The 24,660-nt window shown below is 43.4% G+C and overlaps 1 protein-coding gene across 2 annotated transcripts in view; it reads right to left on the bottom strand.

Moving 5' to 3' along the window:
• Positions 1–24,660, bottom strand: part of gnaz (guanine nucleotide binding protein (G protein), alpha z polypeptide) — a 317,488-nt gene that overhangs the window by 207,316 nt on the left and 85,512 nt on the right. For both annotated transcript variants that reach the window (XM_078553888.1, XM_078553889.1), the window contains one exon: positions 6,379–7,604. In XM_078553888.1, coding sequence (XP_078410014.1) covers positions 6,379–7,101 — 723 coding nt within the window. In that variant the 5' untranslated portion in view covers positions 7,102–7,604. The remainder of the gene's footprint in view (positions 1–6,378; positions 7,605–24,660) is intronic.

The raw sequence follows: 24,660 nt of genomic DNA, 5'->3' as shown, positions 1-24,660 counted from the left end.
ATCAATAAGTAACAAAACTCATCACAAATGTGGCTTCCAAACCTTTGGTCACCCTCAGATTCCAAACCCACACTCTCTAAATCGAAAAATGAACTTTCATTGTAATGTACTGCAAGGATTTCTGAGCATGTTTTAGAAACTGATCAAAGGTTTTAATAGGTTATATATAAATTTTAGTTTCTCTGTAAACCTGTATTTGTACATTATGCTTTATGGATTTCAAAGATTAATGTTACTGATAATTTGGTTTATGTAAGCGCATGACCGGGGATGTACGAGTGCCAATTAATTGTAGCCAACAGCCTGGTGAAGCCTAAGAGATTGCACAATCATTCCATGTGGCATTATTGCCCTAGAATCTATTAATGGATTTCTTAAATACAATGCAGAGTCCAGTAAATGAAAATAATACTTTAGTAACATCAAAGACACAACTTTAATTTACATTGCACTTTATCACATTCTCAAAATGTCTAAAAGTACTTCACAATCAGTGACATATCATCCCGGTTTTTATGTAAGTAAACGCAGCAGCCAATTTGTGCACAACAAAGCCCGACAAATAGATCTTTTTTCATTGCATTGTTTGAGAAAGCAATATTGACTAGGACACCAGATGAACTTCCTGATCCTCTTTGAATAGTGCCGTAGGATCCTTTACATTCAGCTGAAAGGGCGAAAGTGGCCTCAGTTTCACATTACGCCCAATAGACAGCAACACCAGCAACACCGATAGTTCAGCATTCCTTCAGTGCTGCACTAAAGTGCCAGCCTGAATTATTTGCTCTATTTGTTGTGGAACTTGAACCCACCATCTACTGACTCCGAAATAGGAATGCTTCCAACTGAGCAAAGCCTACGTTAAAGAGATTTTCCAGCAATTGATGCTGTGCAGATGGAACAATAACACGTTATTGGAAAGTATTAGATTACATTATTAAAAGCCCTGAAAATTCAAAATATTGGACTGGAGAGGCAAGATTCAGACCCAGCCATTTTTCTACCAGCACTAAGTTATGACATTCCATCAGAACTTATGTGAAGTAAATCCGTGTATTGAATATCAATAAATATGCTTTATTAAAAAAACACAAAATAAAACTCTATCCTGTGTCAAACCCCCACACCTCCTCATAAAGCAGACCTAAATCCACAAGCACCGAATGCATCAACTAGCAACCCTCCTGTATGAGTGCTCCAACAATACCACAACAAAAACTGGCAGTCAATCAGAGCAAACCTTACTCTTCACTCCTTCTGGCCTTCTGTTGGTGTCTCCTTCTTTGGTAATTGTACTCTTGCCCTCCTGAAGTTCCCTCATGGACCTTTCCACCCTTTCAGCTCTTAGGAAGCCTCCTATTTTACACCCCTGCTTCTTTCCCCTTCTGCTTGGCAAGTTCACTATCTTTCCTCCACCTTGTAAAGACTTTTAAGATTTTTTTTGTAAACAAGAAATGGTTTACAAATGTATGTAATTGACGTTTTGTTTTACTTCAGATTAAGAGTTAATACTGACAAATTAGTAGAATTTCCACTAGTTTTATCAGTGCAATCTAGATGAAATTGGCCAAACCAGTGCAAATGGTCAGAAAATGATGTTAAGAGTAAATTGAGTTTCTGAAATCTTTAACAATGAGTTTTAAATAATTTTGACCAAATCTTACCCCACCCATAAAACTGGCTACACCTCCACATCGAAATAATGGGAAGTTTCTGTTAATTGCGCACGTTTGCAAACGGCCATTCTTGGCTCAAAGAGCTGATTAAGAAGCTTGTTTCCCAGCTGCATGGGCACTAATAAGCTTTATTTAACAGAATAAAAAATATTTAATTTACTATGGAACTGACTAGTGTACACTAATGAAGCTGGTAAATGGTTTGGATTTAAAATTAGGCTACTAACATAGAAAGCCTATTTTTGGTGATAAACCCATTTTTAGCTGTATTAATTAAACTGCACCAGGTTACCACTTTTAACTATGCCAAGGAATATTTTTTAATGCCAGAATTTTTTAAAAATCTGTTCTATTATGCTGATAGACTGTGCTGGTTCACGGAAGATTTTATGGGCAGAATTTTGCCCTTGGCGGGGGCGCTCGGGGGGTGCGGTCAGGAAGCTGACCGCCAACCACGATCAGCACCTCACTATGGGTGTACCGTGGCTACAAGAGCAGGTCAGAGGCTGGGAATTCTGTGGCGAGTAACTCAGCTCCTGACTCCCCATCATCTACTAGGCACAAGTCCAGAGTGTGATGGAATTCTCTCCATTTGCCTGAATGAGTGCAGCTCCAACAGCACTCAAGAAGCTCGACACCATCCAGGACAAAGGAGCCCACTTGTTTGGCACCCCATCCACCATGATAAACATTCACTCGCTCCACCACTGATGCAGAGTGGCAGCAGTATGTACCATATACAAGATACACTGCAACAACAAAGCTCCTTTGACAGCACCTTCCAAATCTGCGACCTCTACCATCTAGAAGGACAAGGAACACCACCACCTGCAAGTTCCTCTCCAAGTCACTCACCATCCTGGCTTGGAACTATGTTGCCGCTCCTTTGCTGCTGCTGGATCAAAATCCTGGAATTCTGTTCCTAACAGCACTGTGGGTGTACCTACACCACTTGGACTGCAGCTGTTCAAGTAGGCAGCTCACCACCACCTTTCTCAGGCTAATCTGGGATGGGCAATAAATGCTGGCCTAGCCTGCAACACCTAAGTCCCGTGGACAATTTAAAAAAATTACATATTAGGATTCAAATTATTTTAAACATTTTTAAAGGGGTATCTGAAGGGGTATCATGGTAAGCTGGACAGCTCTTATTTGTGTTGTTGTTACTGATGTTTCTGAAGGTAGCCTAGCTTACGCAATGTTTTTTCTACCAAGTTCTGTACCAGTTGCGGTAATAGGGCTTTGTCAGCTTAATATTTCTGATTTACTGCTGAGTATCCAGCAGATGCTAAGATGTGGCAAATGTAATCTCCTGATAGTTACCAAGGGATGCATTCACCACAACCTTATTATTTCTTAAAAACAAAAGCTATCTTTGCCTGTCACCAATGTTATTCAAAAATGGACAAAAGAATTACAGGCTGAGGATGCACAACATTTCGCTACACTGTCCTCATGTGTGCCGGGGGCACTGAAGTGTGAAATTTCTCCCTACAGAATGAGGATTGAAGAAATGATTAGCATGAAAAAATAATGCCAAGATATAGTCGGCACTTGAGTAATAAACAAATCCTTAATATTACTTTGGCTCCTTTCAGCTGTTCCTAGTTTCTGGTCTGAGGATGTCAACTTCCTGACTACCATCTCAAACTGGGCCAGGAGGTATGGAACTTTTGGGGCGGAATTATACGCTGGTGGGATTTTATTGTCCAGCCAAAGTCAGTGGACTTTTGAACAGCTCGCTGCATTTTACAGCCCTGCTCCTGCCGCCCTTGGTCTTTTTTGATCATGAGCTCAGCTTCCTCTCCCATGTTCACTCTGCTACCAAAACTATTTTCTTCCGCCTCTACAAAGTCACCTGCCTCCAACTCTGTCTCTTTCCATCTGCTGCAAAAATCTCACCCATCCCCTCTTCAACACACTTTTAGCTAGCCTGTCCACACCAGCCCTCCACGAGCTTCAGCTCAGCCACAGCACCACAACCTGTGTCCTCAACTACCTTAAATCTTGCATTTCCATCACCCGCCCTCTCCAAACACCTTTGGCACCCCAGGCCCCAACAGTAGGGTAGTATTCATGGAAGTTTCATGATGTTATCTTATACTTCAAACAACTCTGTGAAATCACAGTTTCTTTGCATATCTTTAATATTTTTTATAACTATTAAACTAAAATGTTCAAAGAAAATGGAAAAGAAAACAAATAGTAGCAGCATCAAGAGATTAACCTTTAATTCCTGGAGACTTCAGGACAATGCTGGGGGATTGGCAACCCTATTCAATTTTAAAACATATTTTTGTTTTGAAAACCCCAACATGTCTCACCCACACAACTTGAATGATCTCTCCCTGCCTTATGCTCTTTCACACAGTCAGTTCTCCTTCAACATCAGTCTTCTCTCTGCCCATTACTCATCCCTGCCAACACTATTGGTCTTTTGTTAAGCCTCTACACACCTGGATTCTCTACCCTCTTCCTTACCCCCTCTCCTTTCTAATGTTGGAAACCTCTGTAAAACCTTTCTCTTCAGCTGTGTCTTCAGTTTCTTATTCCAACCACATCCTGTTTCCCACATATCTTTCCCCCTTATTGTAACTTCCCATGAGATGTGTGCGAGCGGAGCTATATAGTGAAGTGTTTGGAATTATCCAGGCCTTGTTGAGTTGAAAATATAGATATAATTAGTTTGGAACTGAAACACCCAATATAATATGGACATGTTTCTTTTCTTTTGGTTTTGTTACATCAATGGAAAAAAATATATAAATTGCGATGGAGTACTGGCACTGATATAGTGGGATCTCCTGTGCTATAATTTTCATTATTCCTACCAAGAATAGTAGGGACAGAACTGCAATAAATCATTGCAATCCATCTGGTTGGCCATAAAAGTTAAAAAAAAACACACACACGACTCAGTTTTTCATACCCCCCATTTTTTTTCCTCTTGGATTTAACAGCACTATCTTTCTCCACTACCTCACAGCCTCTGTCCTATATATTCATCACATTCTGCAAAAGTAATTAATAAAACTAGTACTGGGGGTTTTCTGTGTATGGATACTAATATTGATCACATATGGTACAGTGTATTACGGCTCACTTGGCATATCGCAAAAACCTAAAGATTAAAGTTTAACAGATGTATGTAACCAGTTGAAGCTACAATAATTTTGCTGAATTACTGATAGTTTCTACATTAAATGATAATTTGTCACTCGCTGTACAGATTACATGGACAAAGTGTCATCAAAGGCTTCGACATTCATCAAATGACTCTTGAATTTATGTAAAATAGTGCCGCCACGTACAGCAGCGTTTGGTAACCAGGGTTTAAGAGCTGATTAACTGGTTGCCGGGAAATGGGAGATTGTCACCATGCTGCCCTGAAAAACTGGCACTATAGCAACCAGCCACATTGGAACAAGCCACATGTAGACAAGTGTGAGGGGAGGAGAAAAGTGGAAAGGGCAGGAGGGGGAAGGGGTAAGAAGTCCACCTGTTTATTTATTCTGTAAAACAGTCTGTGACTTCCAATAGCCAGAGTAGCAAATTGGTCACAGTTTAATCCCTCACCCAAACTCATCCATTTCCGTAACCATGGCAATAGTTACTGCAATGTGTTGCACTAAAGCTCAGCTGACTCACAGAGTGATCTCTGTTCATCTGGCAAATAGTGCATGAAATATTCGATAAGAAAACTAAGTGTGTTGCTTAACTCTTTAACAAGCAGAAAGTTAAAGTATTGCACATTTGGCTTTGAATCAATCTAGGTGAAATATTAACCCAAATTAATTTCATAGAGTGATCTTTCTTTTGTGCAATAACATTTCAAGGCATGTAGCAATGAAGCACACCTTGAAAGAGACACTTTAAATATATTAGAAACAACAAAATACTAAATGGTTTACTTAACTTAAAACAACTAACTTCAAATATCACTTTTTAGGAAATTAGTTGTTAAAGCGCTGGAATGAAGTTACAGAGAATTGATTTTTTTCCTGAAAGTGTGCAAGCAGAACCCTGGACATTATTGCAACTAGGACTGGAACAGATGTAAGTGTCCAGGGTTCAGATGAAGTTCAGGGAGCATCAGCTTTTTTTTCAGGAACAGCGCAGTCTCAATGGCCTAACTTTCAGCCAGCATTTTGAAATCCAAAACCTTCGTTAAACTGCATCCCGTCTATCTAATGTTCTGACCTTTGATGAGCTTGCATGAAGAAGTAGTAAAATTTGAACATGCTACTGCAGCATTCTGATTGGTTGAAAGCTACACATTCTGACTATCCTGAGAATGATTGAGGAAACTGTCACAAGATACTCCAGACATCCCCTTCAGTGTTGTGACAATTGAGCACTCATCGCTGTTATAGGGCAGCAGCTATTTCAACTACTTAAATAAAAGTTTAATAATTCACACAGTAGCTGAGACTATAATTTTATCATAATAATAGACAGCTACCTAAACTGAAACAGAGAAATAAGTATAGTAAGCATTAATGAAATCTATTCTTTGAATGGGTCAGTTCATCCTCAATTTCTGGTCTATTCCAGACACATGCCTATTTATTAAACTAGCATCAAAATTATAATTGGTTACAAAAATAGCACTTGATGGAGCAGACTACAGAATTGCATGTCATGCTTACCAAATGAAAGATCTAAAAACACGCCGACCGAGAAAAAAAAGACATTTACTTACCGTCTGATTATCTTCATACAGTTTCAGGTCATAACCGCTCAGCTCCACGCAGAAAATTATTGCCGTAACCCCTTCAAAACAGTGAATCCATTTCTTCCGTTCAGACCGCTGCCCTCCTACATCCACCATTTTAAATGTCAGCTCCTTGAAAGTAAACTTGTTTTCCACAATGCCAGTGGTCATGTCTCTTGACCGCAGAATGTCCTCCACTGTTGGGATGTAGTCAGATGCCGCAATTCTGTCAAGATCATTCAGGTAGTAGGCTGCATTGTCTTCCAAGTGGTACTCGTTGGACCGGCAGAAGCACTCCTGGACGCCCGGGTCACCCCATAGGCGCTTCATTACCCCTAACAGTTCAGGTGTGATCTCTCCTTTGCTCTCAGCAGGCCCAGTCAGGGCAAAGAGTTGAACAGCATCATAGGCTCTGTCTGGGTTGTGGAATTCTATTTTGAGGGTAGCTAGTGCACGGATGATGCGCGTGAGAGAGTCGATAGCATTGTAGATAATGAGGGGCTTGTATTCCTTGCATGCCTCCAAGTTGAACCCGCCACTGTGGATAATTTTCATCTGCTTGACAATGGTGCTCTTGCCAGAGTTGCTGGTCCCCAGCAGCAGGAGCTTGATCTCACGGCGCTGGCGCTGACTCTCTGAGCGTAGGTGCCGATCAATCCGCCTAGAGCGCCGGGCTGCCTCCTTCTCCTCAGAGCTTTGACGACATCCCATGTTCCTTCCGATGTGGTTGGCTGGAGGGAGACTGTACCTCTCAAAAACGGCAGTGATTGCTGCAGTAGGCTTGTCAGGTGTGCTGTGCACCTCACACAAAAGTAAAAGCAGTGGCTGATGATCAAACAGGTAAGTACCAATTCAGTCAGTCCCAGCAGGGGTGAGCAAAGAAGTGCAGCATCCACTGATAGGTCCTCAATTCAGTAGATGTCATGGCATTCCCCTCCTTTATACAAGAAAGATGGCTCATTCCTGTTGATGGAATGCTTTTCCCTTTTCTGCAATGTAGTTTGTGTCTTTAAATCTCTGTTCCACCTAGACATCATTATTTAGTATCCATTCCTTCTAGGGATGACGGTTATGTTCAGGTGGCCTCTGTTCCCTCTCACTTATCTCTGATTCTGTCTTGGGAATGGTAACAAGTGCACAGAAGAATTGCACAGCTTTCTGATTCTGTTACTTCAAACCTGAATAGTGTGCATTAGCACCAGTGACCAGTTTATCTGCCAAACAAAGCAAAGTGAATCATTAGGACTGCTTTTCCTATTTGAAAGGGAACAATAGGCTGTAAAGTATTTATGTACATTTACTAATCCCACAATAGAAAGCTGGTGAATTAAAAAAATGTGATCCATTCTTGTAATTTCCATGGGTTCAAGAGATACCTTTTTATGTTCAGCTGAGACAGTTTCCCTTAATTCTTATGTTATTGAATCGGCACCCAATCAATATAGTTAACTCTAAAATTGGATACTCTGCATGAATTGCAGCTGTAGGTGTGGGTCTGTATGCAAGTTACACAAGCACATGCACATGTCGTGATGAATGAACCACTTGTACAGACACTGACCCATTGCCAACTTAGAACTAAACAAGAGGTGTCAGCTGTGGCTCAGTTCATAGCACCCTCGCCTTTGAATCAGAAGGTTGTGGGTTCATGTCCCACTCCCGGAAACCAAGAACCGTGATTGTACTCAGAAGAGTTGCAATCTGTGACTGTTGATAACTCGAAAGAATTTAGAACTAAACAAGCCTGACTTTGAGCTTCATGCCAGTAACCAAATGAAAAATCTAGATAATATTATAAATTCCAGGAATGGATTGTTAAATCTATTCAAAACTAATAGGTTCAATTTTAACCCTGACCAGGTTTCAGACGGGTGGGGTCGAGTGTGAACTGCAGTTGCTGACCTAAGTTTGAGGCCTGGGGTATTTCAATTGCTGAGCCTCACTTCATCATCATGCTGCAATCAGCTGTCTGTCCAAAGTAGACAGAAAGTGGCAATGTGCCAGCGGGCTGCTCAGAGACCCAGTACAGCGCAGTTCTCCAGCAAGCAGGGAAGTCATGGGAAGGGGTTTTGGGAGGGAAGGGGAAGTGTAGGCTAGGCGAGGCCACAGCTTTCCTTGTGGGGTCCGGTGGAGCACTCCTGAAGCTCCAACCCCACAGAGGAAGGTTTGACTTACCCTAGAGGGCCTCTTCAGCCTGGTGGGAAATCTATGACAGTTTCCCTGCTCAGGCTTTGGTTAAAATGCAATCAGATCTATTAACATAATAAGATCCCGATTTGCATCCATTCACGAGGTCCCTGCCTGCATTCAGCAGCCTCCTCAACTCGTGCAGAATCTGCAGATTAAAATGGGCAGTGGCAGGTAAGGGTCAGATCCCAAACAGCTAAGTAACACCCTGGGTTGTTTTGAGCAGGTAGGGTTAAAATCAAACCTGAGCCATATAGCATTACTCATTATGAATACTGATGATTGTATGATATAAAAATTAAAAATATCATATTTTCAACAGCAACACCATGACATAGATCTAGGACCTCAAAGAACATGTTTATTTTAAAATAAACTATCCAGAAATTCACTGCATTTCTTAAATGTGTTTAACTCATCCCACAAATACCCATCATTCTGATCAATACATACAAAGGACTTTGTTCTTTCTTTCTGAGTTGAAACATGGCAGAATTTCATTTGGTGCAGTAACGTCATAGGCAAGCAGCCATCAATAATGAAGAACAATCAGCATTCAATATCACAGGAATAATCTCAGAGTGAAGGTGGGGGAGGTGAAGGGTGAGGGAATCTCCAAGTTCTGGCACGTGAAGTTTAAAAAGATGCAATTTTTAGAAAAATGCAAATTGTACACACAATGTTCCAAATTGTTTCTCTAATAATAGTGCCACTGTTGTGAAGAGGATGTTTGATGCCTTTCACCCACTCATGATAATATCTTGCAGTAGCTCAATTGAATATAATAACTGTCTCTTTTTTTGAAATTGCTTTTTTTCACACTATGCGTTTTCATGGGTTTATTTATTTCGACACAGCGCAGATGTTCAATTGTTTTATGTCCCCCCACCCCCCTGTAATAAAAGCTACTGGATTGATTTGTTCAGGTAAGCACAACAAAGCACAGCTATTGTAAAATTTTTCTATTCCTGGAACAACATCAAATGTCTAAAATTATGTACAGAGCTTCCTTTATGAATAAGATTGCTCTCACCACCGAAATGTGGTTGAGCATTAGGTTAATAATCCATGGCTCAAGTTTGGCAACTGTCAGCTGGCTGGCCTGAAGTAGCAACCAAAACATAGACACTTCCGTTTGCCTGTAATGGCCTATCAGTTGTCTGCTCTCACCAAGCTACTTTTATCACAAACTTTCCCTACTGATTTGTGTATGGCAGGAGTAGTGCAGCAAAGGGTTAACCATGTAAGAAGGAGAACCAGTGATGCATACAAGTTTTCAATGTGAGCATTAGCTGACTCGTGGTCTCCCTCATGAACAGAAATGCTCGCAGCCAAAGCCACTATAAGCTTGACTTGGGGCGCAGTTGAGCAAAATGGCAACTGATCAAGTTGTACATCCTCCAGTTATTGAAGTCTCCAGAGAACAGGATTTGGCATCAAAGTGATGACTGAGCCAAATTGGATTCAGTGCGCATTGCTTTGAATTCCAGTGCTCTGTGTTTGTGCATCACTCATCTTTTGAATCACTTGTATACACCTTTGTCTCAGCTTTGTATGTTTTTGGGTACCTTTCCTATTCATTGGCCAGAATTTTTCACTAAGCGGGCGGGCGCTGCCTGACCCGCTCGAGCATAAAATATTGCGTGATGATGACGGGCGAGCATCCCGACGTCATTGCGCACTTGGCCGTATTTCAGTCAGCGGGCGCGCGCTAAACTCGGAAGCCCGTCTGCCGACAATTAAGAGGGCTATTAAGCCCATTAACGGCACAATTAACTGGGACTCTTCGCTGCCCATCCAACGTTATGGTTGGCGGGCGGACGAATCAACCAGACGGCCTTTGCATTTTTCAGGAAACCTCATCCAAGGGTGGGATGAGGTTTCCGTTATCAAATAAAAAAAACATAAAAACCTATGCACAGAATGTTTATAATGTTTATGCTGAGGTGACTGCTTGTGTTGCGTGGCCATTTTTTTCCAGATTTAAAAATCTTTATTTGATACTTTTGAAGTCTTCAGCTTCCTGAGGCAGCTCTCTGCTTTCAGGGAGCTTTCTGTGAGCACTTCCCCACGCCCACGCTAACTTCAGCACTCGCCCCCCCCTCCCGCCCCCAACCCAGACAGCACTGATCATATCAGCGCGTGAAATTGCAGTCAGGGGCCGATCGTGGGCGGCAGTCCGTTCCCTGGCTGCTCCTGAGCCCGCCGATCGCGCCCGCATGCCGACCTAAAAATCCTGCCCATTATGTGTACGATGTAGAATTTTTCAGTAGTTGAGGTCTTGCTTTTAAACACAGGGCCAAACTAAACTCCATACCTGAACTCAAGCATCAACCATTTTTAAAAAATTATCCCTTCGTTGTTATCCAGTTATAAACTCTCCAATGTTTCTTCATTTGCTACTTGCTTCCACCATAACGGTGACAATGCTTCCAAAAGTAACTCATTAGCTGACATCCTGAGACCATGATAAGCACGACATGCCTGCAAGTTCTTCTCTTGCACTTTCTTCATTTCAGTTTTTCACTAAAAGTGCCTGAACCGGTATTTTAATTTGCCACCTGCTCAATGATGTACACAGAAGTGAAAGGTCAGATCTGTTCAATGCTGAATGCTAAATGACCTTTTATCCACCCGCATTTCTCCCCCAGTAATAAAGATGTTGAGTGAAAACCATTTCTCCAATATAAAGCTGCTTTTAGGATCAAAACATGCAAAGGTCCTGCAACATTATAATTGCACCAGGAGATACAGCCATTGTACAGAGATTTATTGCAATTAGAATGTCAAATGAAGCCTGCCCAACCAGGTATGTGTTAAATGATGATGTTGTAATTTGACATTATATATAATCTATATTCTTACTATGTTCAGCCTGCAGCTTGACCTTTAGCACAGTTCTGATTGCCTGCACTTCAGCTCTGGCTCTCTTCAGTAAAACTTCAAAGGATTGTCATGCTATGCCTAAGGCACAGCAGCAAAATCACCAATTTTGCCCTCCAGCCACTAAAAAAAATTGCCAAACTAAAAATGTATTTAGATCTGTGGGGTGGGGAGGGGTGGGGGTGCGGTGGAGGTAAATTCTTCCTTGTGTTTAATAAAATGTAGTGTTAAGCAGGGTGTTGCATTAATTTCCACCAGGGTTGAGATAACTGCAGCTGCTGTGGTTCCCCACCTGCACACTGATCCTATTTCATTCTGCTGAGCAGCACAAACAAGACATCATAGGCTTCCCATCACAACATGGAGAAGTGGCACTGGCTGAGTTGGAGGATGCATGGTGTTATTGTCAGCAATGTTTAAGCAATGTTATTGCAATATATGTTCTTAAATGCGTAAGCATAAAATTAGGCCATACTGTTCCAGTAGTTTTTCAACCAATATTGCCGCATCTCTTAGTCCTTTTTCTATCTATACAAGGAAGGATTCGCTCGTGCTCCAGCTGCACCAGCATTGCAGCGAACACCCTCTTGATGCGTAGTAACAGGTTTCCTCCACATTTCCGGTGAGCTTACGGTGGTGGAGACAGAGTAGCTGACTTATTATTATGATTTAATTATTTTTATTATTTAGGGAGCCTGCCATCAGAAGACCTCTAATAAAACTGTGTAGACTGTTAGACGTAGTTCCGATTAAAATCATGTGCTTTTCTGTTTATTATTGTTGATTTTGAGAATATTGTTTAAACATCAAAAGTGATATGGGTTTGGAAGAGCCATTGACCTTTTGAAAGAGCTGAAAAAACAGTGATGCTTGCAATGAGGATAATGACTAATGGTTAATAAGTTAATGGCTCTATCCAATAATGCTAATTGAGCTGCCTTACAATAGTGGGGCTCTGCAAATCTTTACAACCATATGCCTGAGGAGAAAATTACCATTCACTTGTTATAACATTTTCAACAGTCATTGGTAGTGCGGGGAGAAAATATGAAGGTTGCTAATTTTCAGCTTTTATTCAAAAATTTTGAAGTTGATCTGCTTCCTTTAAAAACTTACTGCAACCTGTCAAAAGATTTTTTTTCATCTCTTCATTCTAATACTGACCTCCATTAAATTCCTCACTGCTTTCTCCCCATCTAAGGAAAGCCATTTGCAGTCACTAAGGCAGCAGCTGAACAAATTTGAAGTGAAGTGACCTTCAGGTCATTGCTGACGTCATTATAATTGACAGGGGAACATTTGTTTAGAAAATATTTGCTGGCTGACATCAAAAACCTAAGAACAGAAGAATCCTTTCAAAGTAACTCAAACTTGCATTAGTAACATGAACTTGTTGGAATGCAAGTTTAAATTGATGAATACTTTTAAAAACTCGTTTTCCAATGCAGCATTTATAGAGCACTGAAAATTTATACTTTTGGAATTGCCGATCATCTGGATGTTGTTCCCCTTACAGTGGTGTCCTCTTGATAATTCATTTTATGTGCACATCAGACTGTCACTGATATGCCCTAGGATGAGAGGGCATGCCCAGAACGAAAAAACAGTAAAAGCTGGGAAATAAGAATACTGGTCTGAACTGGCCTTGTATAACTTTTAAAAAATACCAGTAAAAACTGGGAAATAAGAGTACTGGTCCAAACTGTTTTTTCCTATTGGGTGCCCTTGTGTGCGTTATTCCTCACAAATTAAGGCCTTGGGAAAGAAGCCAAACCAAAGAGGGGATGTGTCTCCCGGTGGGGAGGGAGGGACAACTAGTCTGGTCAGGAAGGTAGAGATTCATCTCAGGCTGGTTTTGCACATCTTCCAAAGCCAATTTCAGCTCGCTAGCTAGGTTAATTTTTCAGGAAATGAAATATGGCACACTTCGCTGAGATTTATGGTGGAGTGTTCATGAGTAGCGCAAATCCCAAAGCCAGAAGGCAAATTTTCCAACTACTGTTCCTAGCACAGATCTTCACTGACTGGGCTTGCACACTGAGAAATCACACAGACTCAACCTACGAGGTTTTCAACCTAATTTTTTTAATGGATAGAATCCCATGCGATTTTCTAATGTTTGTACTCTGTGCTGGGATTATGCAGCCATAAAAAGTACTGCTAGGTGCAATGCCAGCCAATTGCTGAAACTTTCTTCAAGAGAATTTTCCTGATACACAGTACTTCATAAAGCACTTCAATGTAAACTGGTCTCTTTGTGCCCTCGTTAAATACCTTGAAATAATTGAAAGTCTTGCACAAAATCAGAATGACTTTATTTCCCATTTTCTTTTCAAAAGAAGTATTTTTTCTGTAGCAAAACATTTTTCTAAACTGATTTACAATATGACATGTAATGCCTAATATTGGCATGGTTGACAGAGGGTAAAGGATTAGGTCACTCCAGGTCAGGAGTTTAAAAGCCTTCAGTTTGAAGGAGGAATGGAAGAATGGGGCAGGGCATTGTTTAAGATTTGATGAGAGACTGTTAGAATAGGAGACTTGTTTGAAACAAAGGGCGGAATCGACCCAGATTTGCACTAAGCGCGGCCGCGATGACAGGTTTTCACCCGTATCATCCCAAACCCGCCGCATTACTTATACATTCCCGGGAAACACGCCGTTTCCATGGCGGGCGGGCTCTCATTTTCCCGCCATGCCATCACCTTGCTGCTTCATCATGCCGGGCACCATATTTAAAGTCCAGCTGCGTGCACACATCTCAGTGCTTCCAGCCCATGACTACTGCAGGGAAGATGTCCACAAAAGGCAAAAAAGACTGCAGCCCCCAGGCTTAATGATGCATCTCTGGAATGCCATTTGGATACTGTGGAGGCCTGCCATGATGTCCTGTACCACCACTCTGGCCGCAGGACGGGCAGCTGCATCACCAATCCAACATGGCAGGTGGTGGCAGCAGTGGTCAGTGCTAATGCTGCACAGAAGAGGTTGGCCATCCAATGCAGATAGAGGGTATGGCAACCATCTCATCATTCTAAACTCACAGGCTCAAGCCCATCACACATTCACTGGCATCTCACTCACTGTCAGCTCAAGGGACATCACCACCCATTCTCACAAACATGCCCTCACATGTCCATCTGGCCTCACCTCCTCTGGAGACTGCCTCCTCAGCCCTTACCATCTTGAGGCCACTTGCACAGATCAACTTGTGCCCCCACACACACCCTGCAATACCCTCCTTCCCCAGTCCAGCTCTCGTCTTGCAGCCTCTTCCCTTGCCTGAGGTCACTTCTCCCCATTCCCCAATCAAGACCTTGCCCTGCAGCTGTTGAAAAACCACCCACATATGGCTGATCTGGTAGGTAGAGACCTACCTGTGAGCCCTCGCTAAAAGTGATGCTGTGCTGTCTGTGAAGCCTGGCGCTGATGACCGCGAGTGCTGACTGAAGCAAGGTAGGCAAACAAACCTAGAAGCCCTGAGCGAAGTGCCGCCTGCTAGGTGCACGTTGCTTATGTGAAACACACTGGCATGTTTTCCTGCCGACGCGGGTAGACGATCCAACGGGGGAGCGGGGAGGGAATGAGTCTGACGGGCTGGCCTAATAATAATATGCTGATGTATTACAATGAGGTTCCTGACGTCCGATGGCGGGAAGCATGGTCGACGTTGGCGAGTACGGAAAATCTCGGCCAAAGTGAGGAGGGAGAGCATGCAGGGTGGCAGGAATCTAAAGGCAGCAAAATTCAAAGAAGAACTATCTCTCAGATCCTCAATTAAAGAAGAGAGATGTGTAGGCTTGTTCTGCAGCTAGCGCCATTAAGAAGGAAAAATCATTTTCATTTCAAAAAATCTTTTCCAAATCAGCTTTGTGATAAACCAGAAACAAGTTTAGATGTGACATCTATTTGTGCTTCCCTATTTAGCAATGTAATTATTTGGAGTCTCTTGTGGTGTATAGTCCTCTCTGTACCAGGAGAATCCTTAAGGCAACAACCCACGAATAGAGGCAATCACTATACATGCACCAGTAAACTTTGACTCCTCTGCAGTGATATCACACTGGCATCTGTCTTCATTTCTCTTTTGTCGCCAGTTCTCAGTGCAGTCCATATTTTCCACGAGCACTAATACACTTGAGAAGTTTGTCAATGCTCAACTAATGATGGATTGGTACAGGGCTGGGAGTCTCATCCCGACAATGCCGCTGTCTCCTGTGCCTGAAGGAAGGAAGCACTGATAGTAGTTGCAGGAGTGTCTAGCGTTTGCTGTTTTGCTGTTTGCTCACCATAAATATAGGCCCAGAAGTTGTGATTCTAATGACATCAAAACTGTCAGCGCTTATCGTTATTACTGCGTAAAACTGACAGTGGCTTCTGGTGTCCACACATGCACAGTTAAATGTAGATATCCAGAAGTTGCTGCAAATTCCTGCTCCTCCATAGGATGCAATCTTCACAGATGAAATCAACATGGAATCAATGATTTGATATGAGCTTCAACTTTTTAGGCACTATTCTCAGTGTCAAAGTAATTAAAAATGTAAGCCTTGTTGAATAAAGTGTAATGAGATTTTACAGCGTACTAAGTCATGGGGCTGAGTATTAAGGGGTTGCAGAGGACTTGCCCCCCGCCACCCCCCCAGAAGAAAATTTGGCATGGAGCCTGCCCTGCAGCCATAACGCTCTGCGGGTGGGCTAATTAAGGGCCAAGTGGGTCTTCTGCCCCTCACTGGGGAGGAAATCCTGCCCTTGGGAGCTCCAATTGGCCGGTAGCTCCATCTGTCCCGGCAGCGCTAAGGACACATTAGTGGGCACTGCTGGGACTGTAATGGGGAACAAGAAGAAGGAGCAATGGATCCCAGAGACAGGTAAGTCCGGGGAGGGTTTGGGCAGGTTAGTAAGTGGGGTGGTGTGGCAGCGGTGGGCGTAAGGCTGCTATGAAGAAAGGGGGCTTCTATTTTAGAGGGGGACTGCCCCAGATCCTCAAAGGGTAGACCCTGAAGATAGAACCCCCCCCCCCACCCCTCCAAGCTTCTCGCCCTTTGAAGAATTTATTTTAAAAATTGGGCTGCTCACTCCTATCTGAGTGTCCATGCCAAATGTTTTAAACCTAAGTAACCCCTGATTACCTATTTAAATATAGCCGGTGGGTTGCTAATTATGGGAGTAAGCTCGGGAGTAAGTTGGAAAGTGGTGGGGTGGACACGGGGTGGGCACAGGGTGGGCACCCACCCTATTTTACATGCCCCTGCCAAAAACAAGCCCAGTAGGGGCACATAAAATGCAGCCCATGATGACTGCTAAAACAACCTCTCCGATCCTGAAAAACTAAATTTATAAGTGTGGAGTTTCACTCCCTCAGAATAAATTTTACAAATTTCATCATCTTTAAAATAATGTAAATAATATTCATCTGGATTGTAATTAGCTGAGGTCCCAGCACTGTTGCTTGTTAGTAACAGCCTGTTAACTCGAAAATGCCCCGTTTGTGCCTATTTCTACTTTGTGTCACTTAACCAATCCTCCAACTGTACTAATATGCTGCTAACTCCTTGAACCCTTATTGCATATTAACCTTCATGTGCCACTTTTTCAAATGCCTTTTAGAAATCCAAGCCTACTACACCTACTGGCTTCCCTTTATCTAGCTAATTAGTTACGCGCTCAAAAAAACCCTCATAGACTCATAGGCGTTTACAGCACAGAAGGAGGCCATTTGGCCCATCATGTCTGCGCCGGTCAACAAATATCTGACGACACTAATCCCATTTTCCAGCGCTTGGCCCATAGCCCTGGAGGCTATGGCAACGCAAGTGAATATCTAAATACTTATTAAATGTTATAAGAGTTTCTGACTCTCCACCCTTTCAGGCAGTGAGTCCCAGACTCCCAACACCCCCGGGTGAAAAACTTTCTCCCGAACTCCCCTCTTAGCCTTCTACCTCTTACCTTAAATTTATGCCCCTTGGTTATTGATCCCTCTGCTAATGGAAAACGTGCCTTCCTATCCACCCTATCTATGCCCCTCATAATCTTATATACCTCTGTCAGGTCCCCTCTCAACCTTCATTGCTCCAAGGAAAATAACCTCAGTCTATCCTATCTTTCCTCATAGCACAGACCCTTCAGCCCAAGGCAGCACCCTGGTAAATCTCCTCTGCACCCTCTCCAGTGCAATAACATCCTTCCTATAATGTGGTGCCCAGAACTACAGGCAGTACTCCAGTTGTGGCCTAACCAGTGTTTGTCAAACACTGTTTCCTTTTCATAAAACTAGCTTGACTTTGCGTGATCAAACTATGATTTTCTAAACGCATTATTAATACTTCCTTAATATTAGATTTCTGCATTTTTCCGATGACTGGTGTCAGGCTAACTTGCCTGTAGTTCACTGTTTGCTTTCTCCCTCCTTGCTTAAATAGTGAAATTACATTTGCTAACTCCCAATCCACTGGAACAGTTCTAGAATGTAGAAATTATGGAATATCATAACCAGTGCATTCACTATCTCTGCAGCTACTTCTTTTAGAAACCTTGGATATAGGCTATCGGTCTCTGGGGATTTGTTGGCTTTTAGAACTTGAAGTTCCTCTAGTATTTTCTTCTTTGCTGATATTAATTACCTTAAGTTCTTCACTTTTATAAACCTCTTGGTTATCCCCTATTTCTGCTATGTAATTTGTGTCTTCTACTGTGAAAATGGACACAGAATATTTGTTCAATATTTCTTCCAGTTCCTCATTCCCCATGAAAACCTCTCCTGTCTCTACCGCTAAGAGACCTTTTTATATACAGCACTTGTCAGAGCTCTTACAATCCATTTTTATATTGCTGGCTAGTTTAATCTCATGTTCTATTTTTTAACCATTTTATTAACTTTTTGATCACCCTTTTGAGGTCGGAGCCACTATTGTGAGTCCGAAAGGAAATGTGAATTTCCTCCCCGCCCTGCTATTTTCCAATGTCGGTGCAGGTTTTGGGGTGTGGAGGTGGTATGAGGGGACATGGAGAGGTCATGGGGAGCATGAGGGGACATGAAGCCATGAGGAAACATGACGGGTGAGGTTTAGAGGACATAATAATGATGTTGGGAGCTGGGCTGCTGATCCCGAATGCCAAGGAGGGCATTCTAACTTACCTCCGCACCCACACTCCTCCCACACTACATCGTGGTTCACAAAACCGATCCCTCCCCACCTCAGTGACAAAAATATGGCAGGAATGGGATTTGGAGGTGGGCTGATGTTTCAGAAGCTGCAAATGGGCCCGACTCACGTTTTCCCATCTCTGCTTGAAAATCCGGCCCCTATTCTTAAGCAACATTATAAGCCTCTTCTTTTAATCAAATATAATCCTTAGCTTCTCTAGTAAGCCATAGTTGGATCTTTTTCACTGAGCTTTTGTTTTTAAATGGAACATATTTTCATTGAAAACCTGGAATTATTTCTTGAGTGTTTCCCACTCTTTATTTACCGAGATACTTTCAGTCTATTTACTCAATCAACCAGTTCTCCCTCACACCTACAGGGACAAGAAATTTCCACCATTCGGTGGAATTTGAACTTTTGGAGCATGGAATTCTGCCCTTTTAATTTTTTTTCCACCCTCCGCCTGGCCCAGGGGAGCCGTCACTCAGACCCTGTCTCTTTAATTTGCTACCAACTGATTTGCTTTCTGTAATTAAGAGATGCAGCGGCACTCCCCCAATGGCTGCTGCTGCCATGTGCAGCTTGCGGAGCACCTTCCTCTGCTGGGCTGTGCTCCTGGTGACACCTCCACTGTGGGAGTTGCTGCTGCTGCATGGGGATGGGGAAAAATGGGGAATGGAATGGAGCAGGGAAGCTGGAGTGGGGCTGGGGCTGGGGCCTGAGGGCTGAGGGCTGGGATTTGGGCCCTGACAGCCACATCAATCTATGTTTTATAAAGGTATAGGATTTGAGTCTAATTTATAAAATATATCCCTTTGACCCCTTTAATCCATTATCATTATTGCCGCTTTTCCCCTCCAGCTGCCTCACATCCGGGTAAGGTGGAAAAATTCAGGTTGGGGTGGTGGGGTGGAAAAGGTGGAGGGGGTGAGTGAATGGGGATGGGTAGGGAGGGAGGGAATGGTTGGGGCTGAGTGGGGAGTGAAAGGAGTGCATGAGTGAATATGTGAGGATTGGTTTGGGAAGAGGGCTGTGTTTGTGATCGGGGGAGAGGAACTGATTACAATACCTGTGTGTGTGCGGGGGAGAGGGGTTTCACTGGCTCTTCTGCCACCAAGGAATTTTGACAGTTTCACTGAGCACGTTAATTTTTTCCAAAGTACTTTAAAAACACAGATTTTCATATTTATATGATTTATTATTATATGTTGATCTATAATATGCAAACTTTAATAATAACACATCAAATGTTACTATGCTGCTTTATTACTCTTTTGTTTGCTGGCGTCTGGGGTCATGTTAATTTTCAGAAGTTTTTTTATTTATTCATGAGACGTTGGCATCACTGGCAAGGCTGGCCTTTGCTGCCCATGCTTAATTGCCCTTGAGAAAGTGGTGGTGAGTTAAAATGGGGTCTGCTCGAGTCCTTTGCTTCGCTTTGCATGTACATAATCCAGCAGTCATATTTTGTTGTTAGTATGGACTTCACCCTGCATTACATGCACTAATTGCATTGAATGCTGAAATGCGGAGGTCATTTTAGTGATTAAATACAAATGCATTGGTCCACAGTTTTGATGGTAATAGAAAATAAACAAGGGGAAAACTAATGGGCTGAATTTTCCCCCCGTCAGGGGGCAAGTTGAAGGGCGGACGCGCACAAACGCGCTTCCGATCGGCGCCAATCGGGTGCCATTTTACATGGTTGGGCCAATTAAGGCCCACCCAGCGTGACGTCCGCACAGAAGCGCTATGCGCTCCCTGTGCGGGTGGGGAGGGGGATTCCCACAATTGAGAGTGTGCTCTTTTGCGTATGCACATGAAAGAGCACACTCATCTCCCTGAGGCTAAGTGCTGCCTCAGGGAGATCAGCTGTAAATGTCAAAAAGATAAAAATAGAAAAATAAAATTCCCCTAACATGCCCCCTCATGAGACAATGTCACATGAATTGGGACATGTCCATAATTTTCACAAAAACTTAATTAAAATTTTTTAAAAGCTACATGAAACCTCATCCCGCCCATGGATGAGGTTTCATGCTTTTTCCAATTCGCGCTGGAGCTCCTGGCCTGCCCACCAACCTTTAATTACTTAATTGCCTTGGTCAATGGCCTCAACTGGCCATTGACAGGTCAGCGGGCACGCAGCTGATTTCGCTACGCCTCCACCTTCCTGAAAATTTAAATTGGGTGCAGTGACATCGGGAGTTCCCCCTCCAACGTCACCACACGTCATTTTACCCCCGCCCCTGCTCGCCGACGTGTAAAATCCTGCCCAATGTTTCAACCCATTTGAAGTTTAATAATTCCATCTATTTGAAATGGCCTAGAAGCATTTGCACTTCACCACAGATCATAAAAAGTGCTATACTTGGTCCCCATCACAAAAAAATTCAGACCTTTTTTTGTCTTCAGACATTAATTTTCAGACTTTTTTGGCTTTGATTTACCTCTATATTTCCTGCTAGTTCGTCTATCTAGTTATGAATACTTTGTGTATTCTGATAAAGAGTCTTTAATTTTTTTATCACTATTCTTTGCATGGACCTTATTCATGAGTGCACTATTACTGTTAAATTCTCCGTCCCTTCCTGTCCCACTCTGCTTGTTTTTTACCCTAATCACCACACTGTGCTATTGTCTCAAGTATTCTCTTTAGATTGCTAAATCTCCATTTGTCTGACCTCCCACCTCCACCTGCCACTCTTATATTTTGAAGCCCTGTCCACAACCCTAGTTATGTAATTCGCCAGGAGACTGATCCCAACCCGGTTAAGTGGGAGCCTGTCCCAACAGAATAGCTTCCTTTTTCTGAGTACTGGTATCAAAGCCCCAAAAACCAAAACTTGTTCTTCCCACACCACTCTTTGCGCGACATGTTTAATTGCGTGATCTGCTTGACCCAGTGCCAATTTGGGCATGGCTCAGGTAACAATCCAAAGATAATTATTTTTGAGATTCTGCATGTAGTTTGGACTTTCAAATAACTCCTCAAACTCTCCCAGCAGAATATCATTCCTACTCCTACCCATGTCATTGGTTCCTACATGGACCCACAGAAACTGGATCCACCCCCTCCAAGTTTGTATCCATCTGGAGATGTCTTTAACATTGGCACAAGGCAAGCAACACAACCTTTGGCACTGTCAGTCGCAGATGCAGAGAACAGTACCTATCCTCCTGATTATACTCCTGATATCACTGCTACATTCTCTTTCACTCCTCCTGCACCATGGCGCTATGATCAGTTTCACCATCCACTCTACAGTTCTTGTTCTCACCCATACTGCATCTTACAGTGTTTTGAAAATCCATATACACTGCACTCAAAACGTGCCATTAATTATTTCTAGAAATAACTCTTATTAAGTTTGTAAGATGCAATTTTGGCGATATTTAATTAGCCATTGTCTTTCTATATTCCATCCAATTATGAATAATTTTTTCATCAGTGTGCAGTTTTTTGGATGAACCAGATCAAAATTAATGAAGTGTAATATCAGAGAAATCACAGAAATATTGTTCCTGCCACTTCTGCTGTAATTGAAATATATAAAAGATAAAGGGCGGAATTTTCCACTCCCGCCATTGGCAGGAATCATATCGGGTGGGTGCACTAAATTTGGGGTGATGGAAAAAGTCTGTTTCCCACTGGCAGGAAATTATTTGGAATTTTGTTCTCTCAATGGCTGCTTATAGGCGGCTCAATTTTCCCGCTGATCCATGTCAGGAACCACATTTGAACCCATTTACATCTCATGAATGCTCATTAAAAGGCCAACTCATCTGGAATTATGTTCCCCCTCCAAATTAAGTGCTCCACCAGTGGATTATTAAAGCGGTCTTTTTCCCAACTGTATATAAGCGGCATGCATCTGCTGAGCTTCATTTCATCTCGAGGTATGTAGACGCTGTTTATGCCTACTTTTAAGAGCGGTGAGCTGAAATTACGGATGCTTGTATCACAGGCTGTGCCAAGGCTGGACAGGTGAGGCAAGCTAATGGGGGGAAGGGGAGGCAGTGTCTGGGGCAGTGGGGAGAGTACCTGGGGAAGGGGTGGGAGTGTCTGGGGAAAGGGGGCAGTGTCTGGGGAAGGGGGGGAAGTGTCAGGGAAAGGGGGAAGTATCTGCGGAAGGGGTGAGTGTCCGGACAATGGGGGGGTTTTCAAGGTGGGGGTGTCTAGGGAAGTGGGGGGGAGTGCATGTCCGGGGAAGGGAGGGGAGTGTCTTCAAGGGTGGATCAGTGTTGTTGACGTTGGGGTCCTGGGGGAAGAACTGAGGATACTGGTGGTAGGAGGTAACAAATACAGTCAGAGGGGGAAGTGGGATGCAGCAGGGTGGCAAATCCAGGGTGAGAGTTTGTGAATGATGGTCACAGAGGGGGATAACAGGCAGGGGCAGTGCCAAGGTGGGCTTGGGATGGTAACAGGTGTCGGCTCTGAGGGCAGGAAAGGCGAGTGGAGGTGGATCATTATAGGGTCCAGGGTAACGGGGGAAGGTTCAAGGGTGACAGAAAGGAGAGGAATGGTGATATTTAGTGGGTCTGTTGTGATGGGTGGAAGTTGGTGGGTGACAGGGAGAGGGTAGAAGGTGGTGGAGTGTGTCTGAAATGTTACGTGCACCATTTTCTCATGACTGTCTTGACAACACAGTTGCTCTGGACGTGTGAATCCTTAAGTGGGTGGATGGTCTTTTTGGGTTGATGGAGTTCAAGGTCAGCACAAGTGGCAGACGAATGGGAACCCTAATAATTATGAGGCAACTGGATATCAAAAGTACTCACTTGTGTTCGCCTCTCTATGGTGAAGCTCACATTGCAATACGTTTGTGACTCAAGATCCCAGCAAGGTGTGGAGCTGCAGTTTATTCTTTGCCATTTGCCATTGGCTGTAGTCAGAGGCAGGCATGAAGGGAGGGAGAGAGGTGGACGCCTCCAAGGCGCATGGCTGGTGGAGGGCAGCTAACTAATGACTCCAAACCTCCATCCTCTTGGGTGAATGGTCATAGCTGACAATAGATCATGCAGTTGGTCTTCTATAATTCCAAGGCAATGGTCTCCCTATAGAGTTTCTAGGGTGGTGGAGACAAGTGGAAAAGTGTCTGCCTGTGGCTTCTTGCACATGGCTCTCATCATCCTGGTCAAAGGGCAATGTCTCCATATGCATTCATGTATGAATGGAAGGAACACCCATCTCTGGTCCTCCAGGATGTCCTTTACCTGGAAGGGTTGAGATGGGGATGCCATGTCTAGGTGGAAGCCAGGTAAAGGCTGGCTTTGAGATGGAGGGAAACCTGTAAAGGACATACTGACTTAATGTATCACTTCAATTCCTTCACACATCCACTGAGGCGTCGATGATACAAGCTGCAGGTAACTCTGCCTTGGTAATGGCTTCATCCAGATGAAGAGAAGGAGGGCCTGTTGCCGGTTAGCACAGGACCATGAAGAACAAGGGCCTGAGCAGCAAGAGGCAGGGGGAACTCTATAAGATCAAGAGGCTGGCAAACATGGACCACTGCAACAGTGAGCATTGGCCCAACCATGGGTAAATCGCCGGCTGTGCTCTTACCTGGAGATGAGTGAGAGGCAATGCCGCAGGTGCCCTTATATGTCTTGGGACGTGGTTGCTCACATCTGCCAGCTTTTCCAGTATGAGCTGTAGCCGCAAGGTCTCTGGAGGAGCAATGCAAAGCTGCTGGCCTGCAATGAATTAATATCTGCCTAGGTGCCCTTAAAAATGGCGTCATGACCTTTGACCCCATGAGATAATGGCAGGGTGGGCGACTTCCTGCCTGCCCCACCACAAAATTTGCCGAGCTCCTCATAAATGCATAATTCATGACTAACCCCACCGCTCAGCAGGAATCACGCTGACTTTCCCGCCCGCCACCGTGCTTAGTCTCCAGAATGGAAAATTCCACCTAAACTCAACATAAAGTTAAGTTGGTGTCAAAGGGAGAAATTGTCCCAGATTTGCACAAAGTGCAGTAGGGGGCGGGAAAAATATTTTACCCATCGGCCGCAATGGCGGGTTTTCACAGAGTCACGG

Source organism: Cetorhinus maximus, chromosome 12 (assembly GCF_964194155.1).
Source record: "Cetorhinus maximus chromosome 12, sCetMax3.hap1.1, whole genome shotgun sequence".
In the NCBI taxonomy this organism is placed as follows: domain Eukaryota; kingdom Metazoa; phylum Chordata; class Chondrichthyes; order Lamniformes; family Cetorhinidae; genus Cetorhinus; species Cetorhinus maximus.
This window is presented reverse-complemented; position numbering and strand designations above follow the sequence as displayed.